At 42.7% G+C, this 15,069-nt stretch overlaps 1 protein-coding gene across 1 annotated transcript in view; it reads left to right on the forward strand.

Moving 5' to 3' along the window:
• The window catches only part of LOC307021077 (uncharacterized protein), a 35,627-nt gene that overhangs the window by 7,873 nt on the left and 12,685 nt on the right, over positions 1-15,069 (forward strand). The window contains exons 2-4 of the mRNA XM_079652850.1: positions 548-697; positions 5,838-6,403; positions 6,952-7,110. Coding sequence (XP_079508976.1) covers positions 548-697; positions 5,838-6,403; positions 6,952-7,110 — 875 coding nt within the window. The remainder of the gene's footprint in view (positions 1-547; positions 698-5,837; positions 6,404-6,951; positions 7,111-15,069) is intronic.

Below are 15,069 nucleotides of genomic sequence, written 5' to 3' on the forward strand. Positions count from 1 at the left end.
TTCACATTTTAAACTGCTGCTCTCATCCACAGCCATTTGCAATGAGTGCAACCTGAGAGTGCACTCCAATGCCTTGATCTGCACATATTCCCTCAACACTGAAATGATTCTGTCAGAGGGAGAAGCGCCGGGAAGAGGAAATAAAATAAGTTGACACTAGCAGAGGAAATAAGACAGGGAGAGTAAGGTGGAGGAAACGTGCAGGATATTTTGATTAGCTTTATGGCTGTGTGTGAAGTTGCAGAGTCTTAAAGGGAATTGGTAGACCATTACAGTGCTGAGGAAAGGAGAGAGATAAAACTAAAAGCATCGTGGAGACATGGATGTGTTGCACCAGGGAGAGAAAAGCCAAACCGTTTGTAGGAGGAAGAGCAATACCATTAGGGAAAGGATGATGGCCAAGGTGAAACACTTGGCAAGAGTTTAGTCAAGGGGCGGGAGAAAACAAATGAAGTGCTCTCAAACAAGTGAAGTATGTGTGTAGTGAGCAAATCTGGGTGCTAATGCTAACCTAAGAGACCTGAAAACATCCCCTCTGCTTCCACAGAGCACTCCAACAAGGACAAGGCAAAAGAGAGAGACCGAGAGGAGAGGGAGAAGAAGAAGGTCAAAGACCGAGAGAGGGAGAAGAAGAAGAAGCACAAAGTGATCAACGAACTCAAGATGGAGAACGGAGAAGTCAAGCCGCCCATCAAAGGTCGGTGGAAACACACAATGCAAACCAAGGGATTCATGTAGGGTGACATTTTGTTCCGTTTGGTTCTTAAAATGTTAAAAAAAAAAGCTTTTTTTTGTCCAACAAACACTCCAACACAAAAGGCATTCAACTTAGAATCATATTAAAAATGAAGAGATTACTGATTCCGACCATTGGAAGCTGGATCCAGTCCTAATCTGACATTGTTGCTTAATAATTCACATTAAGAAAAATCTCAAAAGAGTCAACCTGCGTGTTTTCTTTTGTCTCCAAAGTATGGAATTTGTCACAGGTGGTTGTAAACGAGGAAGCTGCTGAAGCATCTGTGTTCCCTTATGTTGAGATTTCCTTCATCATCAAACTGTTGATTTGTTTTCTGTGGATTATTATTGTTTTGGCAGCAGATATATGGGAGTGCCCTTTGAGCGATAATAGGGAAAAAAAGATAAAACCCAAACAAGTGAGTTATGGGTTTTTGATTTCTTAATTTGTTAGCAGGAAGCTGTCAAATAACAATGACTGTTTGAGCATTTGTTTGTGTGAGAGTCAGGACCAAATCAATTATTTTCTGTGTTCTGCTGGCTCAGTGATCAAAGCTACACACCCACAGGCTCATGCATATATCTGTCTTTCTGGCTCTCTCCATGGTATGCAGTGAAATGCAAACGAATGCATTCATGATCATTTCAAAATAAATAATTGCGTTGAGTCAGATCTCTGAGAACAAACACTGGAAGCATTTTTTTTCAGTTAGAAACTCATTCAGGTAAAATGCATCACAATTGTTGCTCTTAGCATCTGCTCAGCATCACAGTGGGGGGTGGGTTATACTGTGGGGTCTTCATTAAAAGAGCTAATATAGCACACTGTTGTAACTGTGTGTGTGTGTGTGTGTGTGTGTGTGTGTGTGTGTGTGTGTGTGTGTGTGTGTGTGTGTGTGTGTGTGTGTGTGTGTGTGTGTGTGTGTGTGTGTGTGTGTGTGTGTGTGTGTGTGTGTGTGTGTGTGTGTGTGTACGTGTGTACCCATCCCAATGGTGACATGATGAGTCAGTACATTGATTACTGGGGAGACGGAACACTTTTGATAATGGATGAAGTATTAAAGCTTATCAAAAAGTTGAACATTCACTCGTCTCTATCCATCTTTAACTACACAATGTATGTGTTATTTATTAATAAAGTCCCCAAGAAACCGTCCGACAGCTTTACTCTGAACACTCCATGTTTCCATAGTAACACACTGTCCAACTGTTACTGTGTTAGGCAAGGCAAGGCACGTTTATTTATATAGCACCTTTCAACACAAGGCAATTCAAAGTGCTTTACAAAAATGAAAAACATTAAGAAAATGGCATTTAAAATCAGTCATTAAAAAGCAAAGATAATAAAATCAACATTAAAAGAAAAAATACATGGATAAAAGTTATAGTGCAGCTTAAGATATGAATAGTTTAATTAAAAGCAGCGGCAAAAAGAAAAGTCTTCAGCCTGGATTTAAAAGTAGTCAGAGTTGCAGCGGACCGGCAGGTTTCTAGTTTGTTCCTGACATTTGGAGAATAATAACTGAACGTCTCCATGTTTAGTTCTGAAGACCTCAGGAGGTCAGAAATGTATGTTTGGCCTAAACCATTCAAAGCTTTATAAACCAGCAGCAATATTTTTAAAATAAATTCTTTGACACACAGGAAGCCAGTGTAAAGACTTCAGAACAGGTGAAGGTTAATCATCACAGAAAAGGCTCTGAAGTTATATGCTAGTGTTTAACCGAAGACAATGGTGAATTATGTCCCGAGTGTCAGCTACATTAAAGCTTTTTAAACCTTGAATAAAAATACAATCATGTATGAAAATGAAGCCTATACAGAATGTATGTACTATGATGCATAAACAAACAGAAAGGCCACAGTCTACCTACAGGTGTGTCATGTGTGTGTTGGAGAGTTTCATTGTTAACCTTTCGACAGCAGTGAATTATTTGCTGAGCGGTGTGAGCTCATGTCCGTCTCTTTTCCTCCCCTCCTTTCTCTCTCTGTATTTGACATTACCCTTTTGAAACAGACATGCACACACACAACAATCCGACATTACATGGTTGCCATTTTATCCTGAATTCTCCTCGAGCTTTAGTCAGACTCACAGCATTTCTCTGTGCTGGTGTGCCATGATCCCCCTGCGACCGGTGAAGCCACAAATCCCTGTGATAATTCAGCTCACCTTTTAGATAAGATGGACTTTTATTAATCCCTCGTGGGGAAATTGTTTCTCTGCATTTGACCCATCCTAGTGTTAGGAGCAGTGTGCTGCCATTTTGAACGGCGCCCGGGGAGCAGTGTAGGGAACGGTGCCTTGCTCAGGGACACCTCGGTAGCACTTGGTCTTGCCGGGAATTGAACTGGTGACCTTCCAGTTGCCAAGCCAACTCCCTATCGACTTCTCCACCACCGCCCATTTTAAACCTTCAAACTGAATGTGAGGTGGACAAGCGTCCTTGGTATGGCATTACATCTTCGCAGTACGAGTTTATGTATGAGAGGGAGAGGCTGATAAAGTGGTCCTGCCAGAGAGACAAGCATGTGATTGTGTTTGTACAATAAAAGAGACACTGCAGGATCCATGGTGGGAATCAAGAGGGAGGCTCTCCCCACCACAGAGTAGATATTCAGTTAAACTGAGTGAGGCATTTAATCAGAGTGCTAAGTTAGAAAATGTTTGGAGTGGTGAAGTCAGGGGGGAGAAGTTAGAATTTAATCTGAGAGAGTGTTAAGTTTACAATTGGAAATGACGACAGAGAGAGGCACCCTGAGGAAACTTGTATAGAAAATCAATACACAGCGATAAGCTATTCTGACTGCAGGGCTGCTTTACTACCTCTGAGGCGGTGTGTGTGTGTGTGTGTGTCGCTGTGTGTGGTTTTTTATTTGTCACTTATCTGACCTTACAGCGACTGTCGAGCCATGTGGTCCGCTCTTATACAAATGGGTGTGTTTGTGTGTGAGCAAAGAGGTGACATCCCAGTTTGCACACACTTGGGTGTTGTTTTTTAAATGTCAGAGGAAAATACATCCACCATGTTTTAAATGTTTTTAAAGCGTGAACCCAAATGATGGAACTTTTATTGATGTTAATATTCCCTTCATTGTTCTCGTTTTTCGAGATTGAACAGGGAGATATTTACTGTCAGGGGTGCTGCTAGTTAATGTTGAATAGCTGGTCAATCATAGTCGATCAATACAAGAAGTTAATGAAAACATCCGATAGGTGATCACTTTAATAATTTGCTATGTGATCAAATTCACACATTTGGATTGTATAATGTGAGGTATGCGGTTTGTCTAGTTATTCATCATTCAGATTTAAACATTGTTGGATTTTGAACTGTTAGTCAAACAAAACAAGAACATTTGCTGACATTGTGTAGACGTGAATAAACATAACTATTGGCAGATTCATTGATAATAAAGACAATTGTTAATTGAAGCCTTCTCATACGACACAAACGATGATTGCAATGCGTCTGTCTACGATAAAGTCTATTTTTTTTTGCCAATTTTAATCGGATACTGACAAATAAATGTTCAATCATAGGTTTAGATAAATTATTACTAAGGAAAAGGTAATCGACATTTAAATTCAACTTTGAGCTTAGCTATATTTTACTCACATGGCAACACTTCTCTTGTCGCCATGTTGAACACAAAAAACACGTCAAAAAATATTTCTGTGCGTGCGAGAATGTATAATTGGGCGAGGGGTGCCTAGTGTTAAAGAGTTTTCAGATTAGTAGCTTTGGTATTGTACTGCAAATATGTTCTTGCTGTTTCAAGCACACATACACACACACACACACACACACACACACACACACACACACACACACACACACACACACACACACACACACACACACACACACGGTGCTTCTTTGCTCTTTTTCATCCTGTCTCATTCCCGCCCTATCTTGTGGTGTGTGTGTGTGTGTGTGTGTGTGTGTGTGTGTGTGTGTGTGTGTGTGTGTGTGTGTGTGTGTGTGTGTGTGTGTGTGTGTGTGTGTGTGTGTGTGTGTGTGTGTGTGTGTGTGTGTGTGTGTGTGTGTGTGTGTGTGTGTGTGTGTGTGTGTGTGTGTGTGTGTGTGTGTGTGTGTGTGTGTGTGTGTGTGTGTGTGTGTGTGTGTGTGTGTGTGTGTGTGTGTGTGTGTGTGTGTGTGTGTGTGTGTGTGTGTGTGTGTGTGTCAGATATGTGAATTATGCTGAGGCAGCAACTATCAAAAATACTCTCATGCGCACACACACACATAGTATATGTATCCGCTTGTTTACACAACCGCTGGGTAAGAATGAACCAGCCACAACACATTTCCAAATGGATGTTAACAGCACACACACACACACACACACACACACACACACACACACACACACACACACACACACACACACACACATACAGTAGCACTGTGCTTAAACACCTCAGGCGTCATGGAGACCATCCACCATGTGCGTTATTATCTCTTATCAGATATTCCTCTGGTTGTTTCCTGGCTTTGTCATATCTGCTTTTTTCCAGGGATGCTATTTCAGTCCTCTTAAATTATTTGTCTACATTCACCCCCGAAAACACACACCACCTGGGAGGAGAAATGAGTCATCTGTCTACAATAGTTAGGACTCATTATCTTTTGCTGTATTGTTTTTTTAAATAGGGAATCTATCAGATATCACTTTGGTTTGGTGATTGAGAACAGTGAAAGTAAATGATACAACAATATGATAGAAATGATTTAATTGTTCTGTGTTTGGCCCTTCTATATAACCTGCTTTGACGAATCCTCAGCACTTGATTTCCTGTTTTCACTTCACCTCATTTTACTGAAAGCTTTCTGTGAGCTCTCATCATTGCAAGAGGACAGTAAACGCTGTCTTCTTACAGCGAGCGATGGAAAGAGCCGTGGGCTGGTTTGTTGATCCATCATCACACAGCAGACTAGATTTATTTTTAGAAAGTCTGCATGAATTATGTGTCCCCCTACTCCCTTTAAGCTTTTTCAAAATGACCTATTTTTAATCTTTAAAGAATGTCGTCTCCTTTAGAAGCTGTCTTCCCCTCAGAGTTGTAATGTCTCTTTCTCTGCCCCTTTGTCCAGATGACAAAGAGAAGGCCAAGATCAACCCAGAGGACCTGCAGATCAGAAAAGTGAAGAAGAAAAAGAAGAAGAAACATAAAGAGGGGGAGAAGCACAAACGAGTGAAGATGTACCACCGCTCCTGCCAAACCATTTGTGCCGGCCTGTTTCTCCTCCCTTCGTCTTCCCCACCTCCCAACTCCTCTCCCTCATCCTCTGATGTCACTCCCAACTCCTCCCTGTCTCCATTTAAGCCCCCCCTACCGGTTTACCCTCCACCCAACAACAAAACTGCACATCTCTTACCTTCCTCTCCTCATCTCACCCCCAAATCTCTCTTAAACTGTACCCTCCTCGACTCTCTCAACTCTCCGTCAAAGGCCCCGACCCAACCCCAGCATCAGTGCAGCTATCCCGGCATGGCGGGCTTGGAGTTTGCCCCGTACATCCACATAGAGAAGCAGCCGAACGGGGGGGCCCTGGTGGCCCACGCCTACACCTCCCAGCTCTCCTCCCTCTCCCCGGGCCAGATGCAGAGGTTCGCCCAGGAGTTTGTCACCCTGTCTTTCAGCGAGGACTCATCGCAGGTAGGGCAGAGTCAGATATTCACCAGGGGCCTCATTACAGAAAAGTCTTCTGCTTGTGTTATCTTGTCGTTTTAAAGATAGGCAAAACCTTATCTTCCCATCACAGAAGCAATTCTAAAAGTCATGGCTGTGTCCTATCGTATCTCAGTCCTCCTTTCTTTTCGTATAAAACAACAGCTGTAAATGAGCTTGTTCATTAGGCCCTGTCATGCCTGTATTCATGTTAAAAATGCACAGCAGAATGGCCTGTATCTCTTATTATAGTGCATGTGTGATCTGTACAACCACTGGCAGGAGCGCTGTGCGTTCTGCAGGACTCCTAATTAAGGATTCCTGAATCCTATAATTAGGACAGTTTGTTATTGTAATAGCTCAATTCCTATCCAAAGTAAATGCATTATGGAAACATGTTGTGTAATACAAACAAACCTAAATGTCATCCTCAACTGAGATCAGACCAGGCTTAAGACGTTTCTGTAAAAGGGCCCTTAGTACATTTATACAATATCAAATAAAGTTGAAATTGTGTTACTGTCCTTTTTTTTCAGGCAGCTCATTACGTCATGGGGATCGTCCATGGAGAAGCCAGCTACCTGCCGGACTTCTTAGACTACTTCTCAAGCAAGTTCCCAACCGCTCCAGTCAAAATGGAAATACTGGGAAAGAAGGACATAGAAACCACCACCATGGTTAATTTCTACTCTCAGGTCAGTCAGACAAACGAGAAAGAAAATGTGTGAGACAGATGTACACAACTGAGCGGACATATGGAGGCGTGTGGCGTAGTGGGTTGTCCGTAGGTGTTCAGGGGGTCACAGGTTCAAACCCCGCTGCAGTCAGCATGTGGTTGTGTCCCTGAGACACTTCACCCCAAATTGCTCCTGTGGGGATTGCCCACAGTATTGAGTATGTAAGTCGCTTTGGATAAAAGCGTCTAACAAGTGACATGTAATGTTAAATGTAATGTAACACATCATCTGGAAAAACAACTTTTTGTCTGTGGTCATTCAGTCCAGGCTTAGGGTTAGGCTCACCAGATGCAGATAGCAGATGGTGAACAGTCAGATAGTAAATGAAAAAAAGATTTACAAAATAGCCGGGGCCGAGTGTTTCCAAGCCTCTCACTGTCTGTCCGCTGTATCTATCAGGCTGCTGAGTACTACAACTGTCCATGAATACAGACACCATTTGAGGCCATTGTGGAAATAGAAAGCACTTAGACTTCCTGTTCTCATTTCAGCCTTTCTAACTCGTACAGACACACAGGAAGAGCTGGAAACCTGCTGATTACTCTGAGATTGCAAACATATCATCTGTTGTACATGCTCATCTTAGTGTTCGTTTAAAAAGTGACAAGTTGCTAAATGTTAACTCGTAGCTTTGTATCAGTTGTGTACTTTTGTACTTTTTAGTATACTCGTTTAGTATTTGTCCTCCTGGGCACTGTAGTTGAAATACTGTGTATTTGTGTCAAACTTCCAGGTTTGTGATCTCTCTGTTATTATACAGGAAAAGTATCAAATTAGTTCAGCCATCCGTTTGATCTCTTTTCAGCTGACATGTACACCACCATGTGTATGAGCGGGAATATGTACATAAAGCTTATCACTGTCCACCTGCACATTTACAACATCAGACTTTCTGCCCTAGAAAGCAGCTCTTGTTATCCTTGAAAACAAAGATAAATTAACAAGGAAGGCTGATGGAAATACAAATATAAGAAGGTGAAAAGAGAGCATACGAAACTCTGTCAGGAGATGGATGGTTGGATGGATGAAAGGAAAGATTTAGAGACGGTGCAAGCCGGGGGAGAGGATGGAGGGAAGCCAAGGGAGGGAAAGAGATCGATGGAGGAAAAAGGGTGGATGAGGGATGGCTGCTGTTTGCGGATAAAAAAAGTGGTGTTGTTAAAGCTTTAACCATCTGGTTTGAGAATCTGCATCAATCTGCAGAGCTGTTCACAATGACGGCTCTCTGAGTTACTGAATCTTACAAAGCAAAGTGAGAGCAAGAAAGGAAGTCAAAAGCTTGTTAAAGACGAGTGAAGTCAGGGGGAGACAGAGCCAGGGAGAACGACCTGAAAACATAGGACTCTGAGGGGTCACTGCCTTTTCTTTTAAAGCACAGGTATGGGAGCCTCTCTCCCACTCCTCAACATCACTCACAACCTTTTGAGGACGTCTGTCTGTCTGTCTGCCTGTCTGTCTGCCTGTCTGTCTGTCTGCCTGTCTGTCTGCCTGTCTGTCTGTCTGCCTGTCTGCCTGCCTGTCTTGTCTGTCTGTCTGTCTGCCTGCCTGTCTGTCTGTCTGTCTGTCTGTCTGTCTGTCTGTCTGTCTGTCTGTCTGCCTGTCTGTCTGTCTGCCTGTCTGTCTGTCTGTCTGTCTGTCTGTCTGTCTGTCTGCCTGCCTGCCTGTCTGTCTGTCTGTCTGTCTGTCTGTCATCTGTAACCTGTCCGTCTGTCTGTCTGTCTGTCTGTCTGTCTGTCTGTCTGTCTGTCTGTCTGTCTGCCTGCCTGCCTGTCTGCCTGCCTGTCTGTCTGTCTGTCTGTCTGTCTGTCTGTCTGTCTGTCTGCCTGCCTGCCTGCCTGCCTGTCTGCCTGCCTGTCTGTCTGTCTGCCTGTCTGTCTGTCTGTCTGCCTGCCTGCCTGTCTGTCTGTCTGCCTGTCTGCCTGCCTGCCTGCCTGCCTGCCTGCCTGTCTGTCTGTCTGTCTGTCTGTATGTCTGTCTGTCTGCCTGCCTGTCTGTCTGTCTGTCTGTCTGTCTGCCTGTCTGTCTGTCTGTCTGTCTGTCTGCCTGTCTGTCTGTCTGTCTGTCTGCCTGTCTGTCTGTCTGTCTGTCTGCCTGCCTGTCTGTCTGTCTGTCTGTCTGTCTGCCGGTCTGTCTGCCTGCCTGTCTGTCTGCCTGCCTGCCTGCCTGCCTGCCTGCATGTCTGTCTGTCTGTCTGTCTGTCTGTCTGCCGGTCTGTCTGTCTGGATTGTGTCCTGCACGGAGACACACCTGGACCTCCTCGTTCATCCTCTGTCAATAGCTCACTAATGAAAAGCCTTTTGTCGCCTCAAACCCCCTGAGAGGCTTTGTATTGAGATACTGCCGGGTATTTCTCAACGTGAGTGCAGGCTAACACAGAGTGTGTGTGCTACTGAAGGCAAGAGCAGTTCATGCTCTCAAACACACTGCTTCTGGCTATTTCTTTTCTTATTACCTTAGCTTTTGCCAGTTCTGCTTCAAAACACATATGTGATCCCTGCATGCCTCTGATTCATCTGAGATAATGAATGAATAAAACCTCTACATGTCTCAATATAGTTTCCCCTGCAAACCTGTGTCCTGACGGAGCTGTCCCTTTAAGAGCAGTCTTTCTTGCAGGGCTAACGTCGTCATTGTCCATTGGTCTTGTTAATTCCCCCCCCCCCCCTCCTCCTAGCTCTCAGCAGTGACCTTGGAAAGTAGACATACAGTCTACACACACACACAAACAGATGTGAGTGCACACCGATATATACACAGCGCAGGTACACACGCAGACAGATTAATGATTTCTCTCACACACTTTTCCCCCACCTTTCTTTCTCTTCAGCAGCTTAGTGTCCCCCCCCTCTGCGTTAGTCTGTCATTCCCTCTCTTTTATCCCTCTTGTCTTTATGTTTTTGCTCAGTCGTTTGGTTCAACGTTCCTCCTTCAAATGGCTGAACAGCGGCTTGTTGTACCCTGTGAGAGGGGAAGAAGGGAAGACATTGAGACATTTAAACCGTCAGACTGAATGAATATTAATATAATGATTATCCTGGCCAAATAATTGAAACAATTGAAACAAACAGAATACCTTTATTCTTCCCACAGAGGGGACATTCACATGTGTTAAAGCAGAAAAGAGCCAAAGATAGCTTCATATTAACTAGGAAGCATGCATAAAACAAAAATGACTGTAAATCTGTAACAGTTTTGAAGATATAGCAGCCAGGTATATATTGCACAGTTATTAACAGCATATATATTGCACATGACCTGTATCTCACCACAAGGGGTGTTATAGCATAGTCATAATTGAATAGCATCACAGATATGACACTCAGACTTTTAAATGAAAATCAAAAATCAAAAAAACTTGAATTCATGATAAATCCTAAGGAGCAAATAAATAAGCAGGGGGGATTCAAATAGCAGCATAGCAATTGTGGGTGGCTGTACTTATCTGATCATTCCTGTATTTCTTTTAATCTGACCCTTTTTTCACTTCTCTACTAGAATTACGAACTAGATCCAAAGTCACTTATGTGAGCATATTCACGTTCAACACAATCAACTATTTGTGTGTTTTATATAACTATATTAATTCACCCCTAAATGGTGTGTGTGTGTGTGTGTGTGTGTGTGTGTGTGTGTGTGTGTGTGTGTGTGTGTGTGTGTGTGTGTGTGTGTGTGTGTGTGTGTGTGTGTGTGTGTGTGTGTGTGTGTGTGTGTGTGTGTGTGTGTGTGTGTGTGTGTGTGTGTGTGTGTGTGTGTGTGTGTGTGTGTGTGTGTGTGTGTGTGTGTGTGTGTGTGTGTGTGTGTGTGTGTGTGTGTGTGTGTGTGTGTGTCCTGACTGAAGGCATTTCTCTGGTGCTGAGGATTAGAGGAGATTACAGCAGTCCATTTTCTCCGGCACCGCAGCCAGTACATGATGTGCTTAGACAGTGAGGAAATGTAGACTTTCCGGTTTACTCACTGAGTAATAATTTATTTACATCATCAGATTAAGATTATCTAGAACAACTGTCTGCAGCTTTATAATTGTACTGTGCCCTTTTTGGACTCACGTTGGTACTTGTAGCTGTATACAAGCTTTCACAACAAAGCCATATCATGTAAACTAGCCAACAAATACTGTAGCATGTAAGATGCATGCTTTGAAAATGAAATATGGTCATTTGATTTTGATGCTATTATTAGCTATAATGACTTACTATAGGAATGAAGATAGCTCTTTTTGGGAAATCCCGTTTCAATTGTTTGTGCCCTACATTTGACCTAAAGACAAGTTTCGGTTTATTAGTTTTCTGTTTTAGATTTTCAGATTAAACCTCATCAGAATCCAATAATGTCAGACTGTAGCTCTATGCTCCAGCTCTCTACACACCCCACTCCTCCAAAGCTCTGTTGCACTCTGCCTCCAAACTGTCTCCAACACAGGCCGTTTCTCAATGTCGAGTCCATTTTATGTTACCACTATTTGAAAATAGAATAATCAACCGATCCTAAAAAGATTGCTTTCATTTAAATTGAAGTCCAAAATGACACCATGGCTGTGTCAAAGTTGAAGCGCTGCAATGGAGACTGATGCAGTGGAGGCTTGTTGTGTGAACACTGTGGCCGTTTCTCAATGTCGAGTAAACCTGCTGCAGAGCCACTATTTCAAGTATACTACGTCATGGAGTGGCGCCGAAGGACTGTTTAAATGTATGTTAAATGCCCAGCATTCGGAGTGACCTAGTTAAAATGATCAGCATAGGATAAAACAAACTTCAATCTAATCCCCAAGCAGCATAAACATAACCATTACATATTTGTTTACTGTGTATTAGTTCATTGACATGGCTGTGTTTGATTGAGAAACAGAAAGAGAGACACACCGCTGGGAAAGAGAGGAAGCAGCAGACAGACACACACAGGTCGTGGAGAGGCCAGAGAGATTAGTGAGATGACACAAACTCAGCTGCAGAGACAGAGAGCGGAGGACGTGTTGACGAGGGGAGGGAAAGTAGTTTCAGAATGAACTAGTGGATACACATGGCTGCATCACAGGCGGAGAAGAGAGAGGCTTGATCTAATAGACTTCCCACTGGGGGACGTGAGTGTAATGAGGAAAAGGAAGAGGAGGAGATGGAGTGTCTGATGGAGACAAGAGAAAAATGGATAATCTGGGTAAAACAGCGAGTGGGAAGTAGAGAGGGAGTGAGACTTAAAGATTCACTGCTTTAAGCAGAAGGAAGTGACAGCAGGGGAGAGACGGCGGTAATGATAATTATATTTAATGATGGTGGCTCTTTAATCTCGTGAACATGCAGACCAGGAATACCTAATAAGATGTTTTAGATGGAGAAATAAATGTAATTGCATTCTTTTGTGTCCTGAGTTGTAGTTGTTGGATAAAAGGAGACGTTTAAAGACATCACCTTGGACATTGAGAACATGGGATGGACTTTTTTTTCTGTGGATGATAAGTATAATAGAGTTCACAGATGAGAGGAAGTACTAGAGCAACTCGTAGTCAAAGGAAGTCTGTCACATTTCCTGTTTCCTTCAGTTACTTATTAAAGCCAGATGTGTGTGAGTGTATCAGTGACTGTTAAAGGTGTTTTTTGGTGTCTGGTAACACTGTAGTCCTGTGATAGTGACACTGTTCCCTTTGCTAACAACGTGGGGGTTATTCTGCCGGTAAATTATGCATCGTGTGTAAACAACACACACTCACAGACACACAGGAGGAGATGTTCAAAAGCAAACACAGTTCTAAGTATGCAGCAAGATGAAGGCATACACAGATGCACACATACTGGGCCAGAAACACAAATGTTGGTAAGCATGAAGGCGTTAGATTCCATGTGTGCACACTCCTTCAGTATCTAGGTCATTGACTCAGGGAGACTATTTAAAGTTGAGCTGTGTTTACGCATGTGGAAGTAGTGTTTCAAGCTTTTGCTTATCACCATCCTGGAGGATATTACACAGCGCCGGGCAGAGCTTTAGGGAAATGGAGAGAACAACACAGCCCCTCCGTGCATGATCAACTCAGTTATTTTATGAGTTTATCACTGACAAGATAACCCAATAGTTAGTTATTGGTTCATAGTTGGACTTGTTTTGGAAGGAAACCTTCAGGAGACTTCTCTTGTTTTGAAACAAAAAGGTGTGTGTGTGCTCCAACGTTATCGCTTTTTTTTTATCGGTAGAGGAGACATTTAAAACATATGTCATATGTATTATTGCTACATAAACATTATATCGCAGTCTTAGTGTTGCCAACTCCATTTCTAATATGCAATATGACTACAAAATGCGTCTATAATGTATTTTCGATCTTCTCAATTCAGACGAGAGATCTCTCTCCCCCGCCTGCTTGCGAGGGGGCGGGGCAGTTTACACACACATGCCGCTGCTACATGCATGCAACACACACACACACACACATGGAGGAGATGGTGGAGAGAACGCGCTCCGAGGTGTGGTTCAACTTTACCCTTCTCGATGTGGACAAAGCTCGTTACCAAAAGTGCAATAACAGTTTATCATGTAAGGGCGGTAACACGAGCAATTTGTCTAAACATTTAGCAAAAGTGCTCCACATCCAGACGGAGAAATGCACCGGGTTCCACTGTCTTTCCAGCAGCTCTGTAGCCCCCCCGTCCACGAGTAACGTTTCCACGTCAGGTGTTATGTATGCTAGCAGTAACACACTGAGTTAACTCAGTTATAAAAACATAGGTATGTTAGGTTAATGATTAGAGGTAACTGAGTTATTTATGTTGTTAACGTTTCAGCTATTCTGTTTACAGTTCTGTCATCACATTATTTAATATGATTTGTTAAAACATTGTTGTTTCTTTTGATGTGACATTTTATGCATTTACCGGTAATTAAAATAAAAAGCAATGTTAGTTTTGTTCACAATTTGTTTAGTTAGTTTACCTTATTTCTTGTCAAAAGAACCGTTAATACTATCGTTAAAAGGACCGGATCGATAAGCAGTATCGATATACAGGACTGTCTCAGAAAATTAGAATATTGTGATAAAGTTCTTTATTTTCTGTAATGCAATTAAAAAAACAAAAATGTCATACATTCTGGATTCATTACAAATCAACTGAAATATTGCAAGCCTTTTATTATTTTAATATTGCTGATTATGGCATACAGCTTAAGAAAACTCAAAAATCCTATCTCAAAAAATTAGAATAGTTCCTCAGACCAAGTAAAAAAAAAAGATTTATAACAGCAAAACACAATCAAACATTTGAAAATGTCCATTAATGCACTCAGTACTTGGTTGGGAATCCTTTTGCACGGATTACTGCATCAATGCGGCGTGGCATGGAGGCAATCAGCCTGTGGCATTGCTGAGGTGTTATGGATGCCCAGGATGCTTCAATAGCGGCCTTTAGCTCATTAGCATTGTTGGGTCTGGTGTCTTTCAGCTTCTTCTTCACAATACCCCACATATTCTCTATGGGGTTCAGGTCAGGGGAATTTGCAGGCCAATCGAGGACAGTAATGCCATGGTCAGTACACCAGTTACTGGTGGTTTTGGCACTGTGGGCAGGTGCCAGATCATGCTGGAAAATGAATTCCTCATCTCCATAGAGCTTTTCAGCAGACGGAAGCATGTAGTGCTCTAAAATCTCTTGGTACACAGCTGCATTTACTCTGGGCTTGATGAAACACAGTGGACCAACACCAGCAGCTGACATGGCTCCCCAAACCATCGCTGACTGTGGGAACTTCACACTGGATTTCAAGCAACTTGGATTTTGCTCCTCTCCAGCCTTTCTCCAGACTCTGGCGCCTTGACTTCCAAATGAAATACAAAACTTGCTTTCGTCTGAAAAGAGGACTTTGGACCACTGTGCAACTGTCCAGTGCTTCTTTTCCTTAGCCCAAGTCAGACGCCTCTTCCGTTGTCTTGAGTTCAGA

The sequence above is a fragment of the Notothenia rossii genome, assembly GCF_949606895.1.
Source record: "Notothenia rossii genome assembly, chromosome: 10".
Lineage (NCBI taxonomy): Eukaryota > Metazoa > Chordata > Actinopteri > Perciformes > Nototheniidae > Notothenia > Notothenia rossii.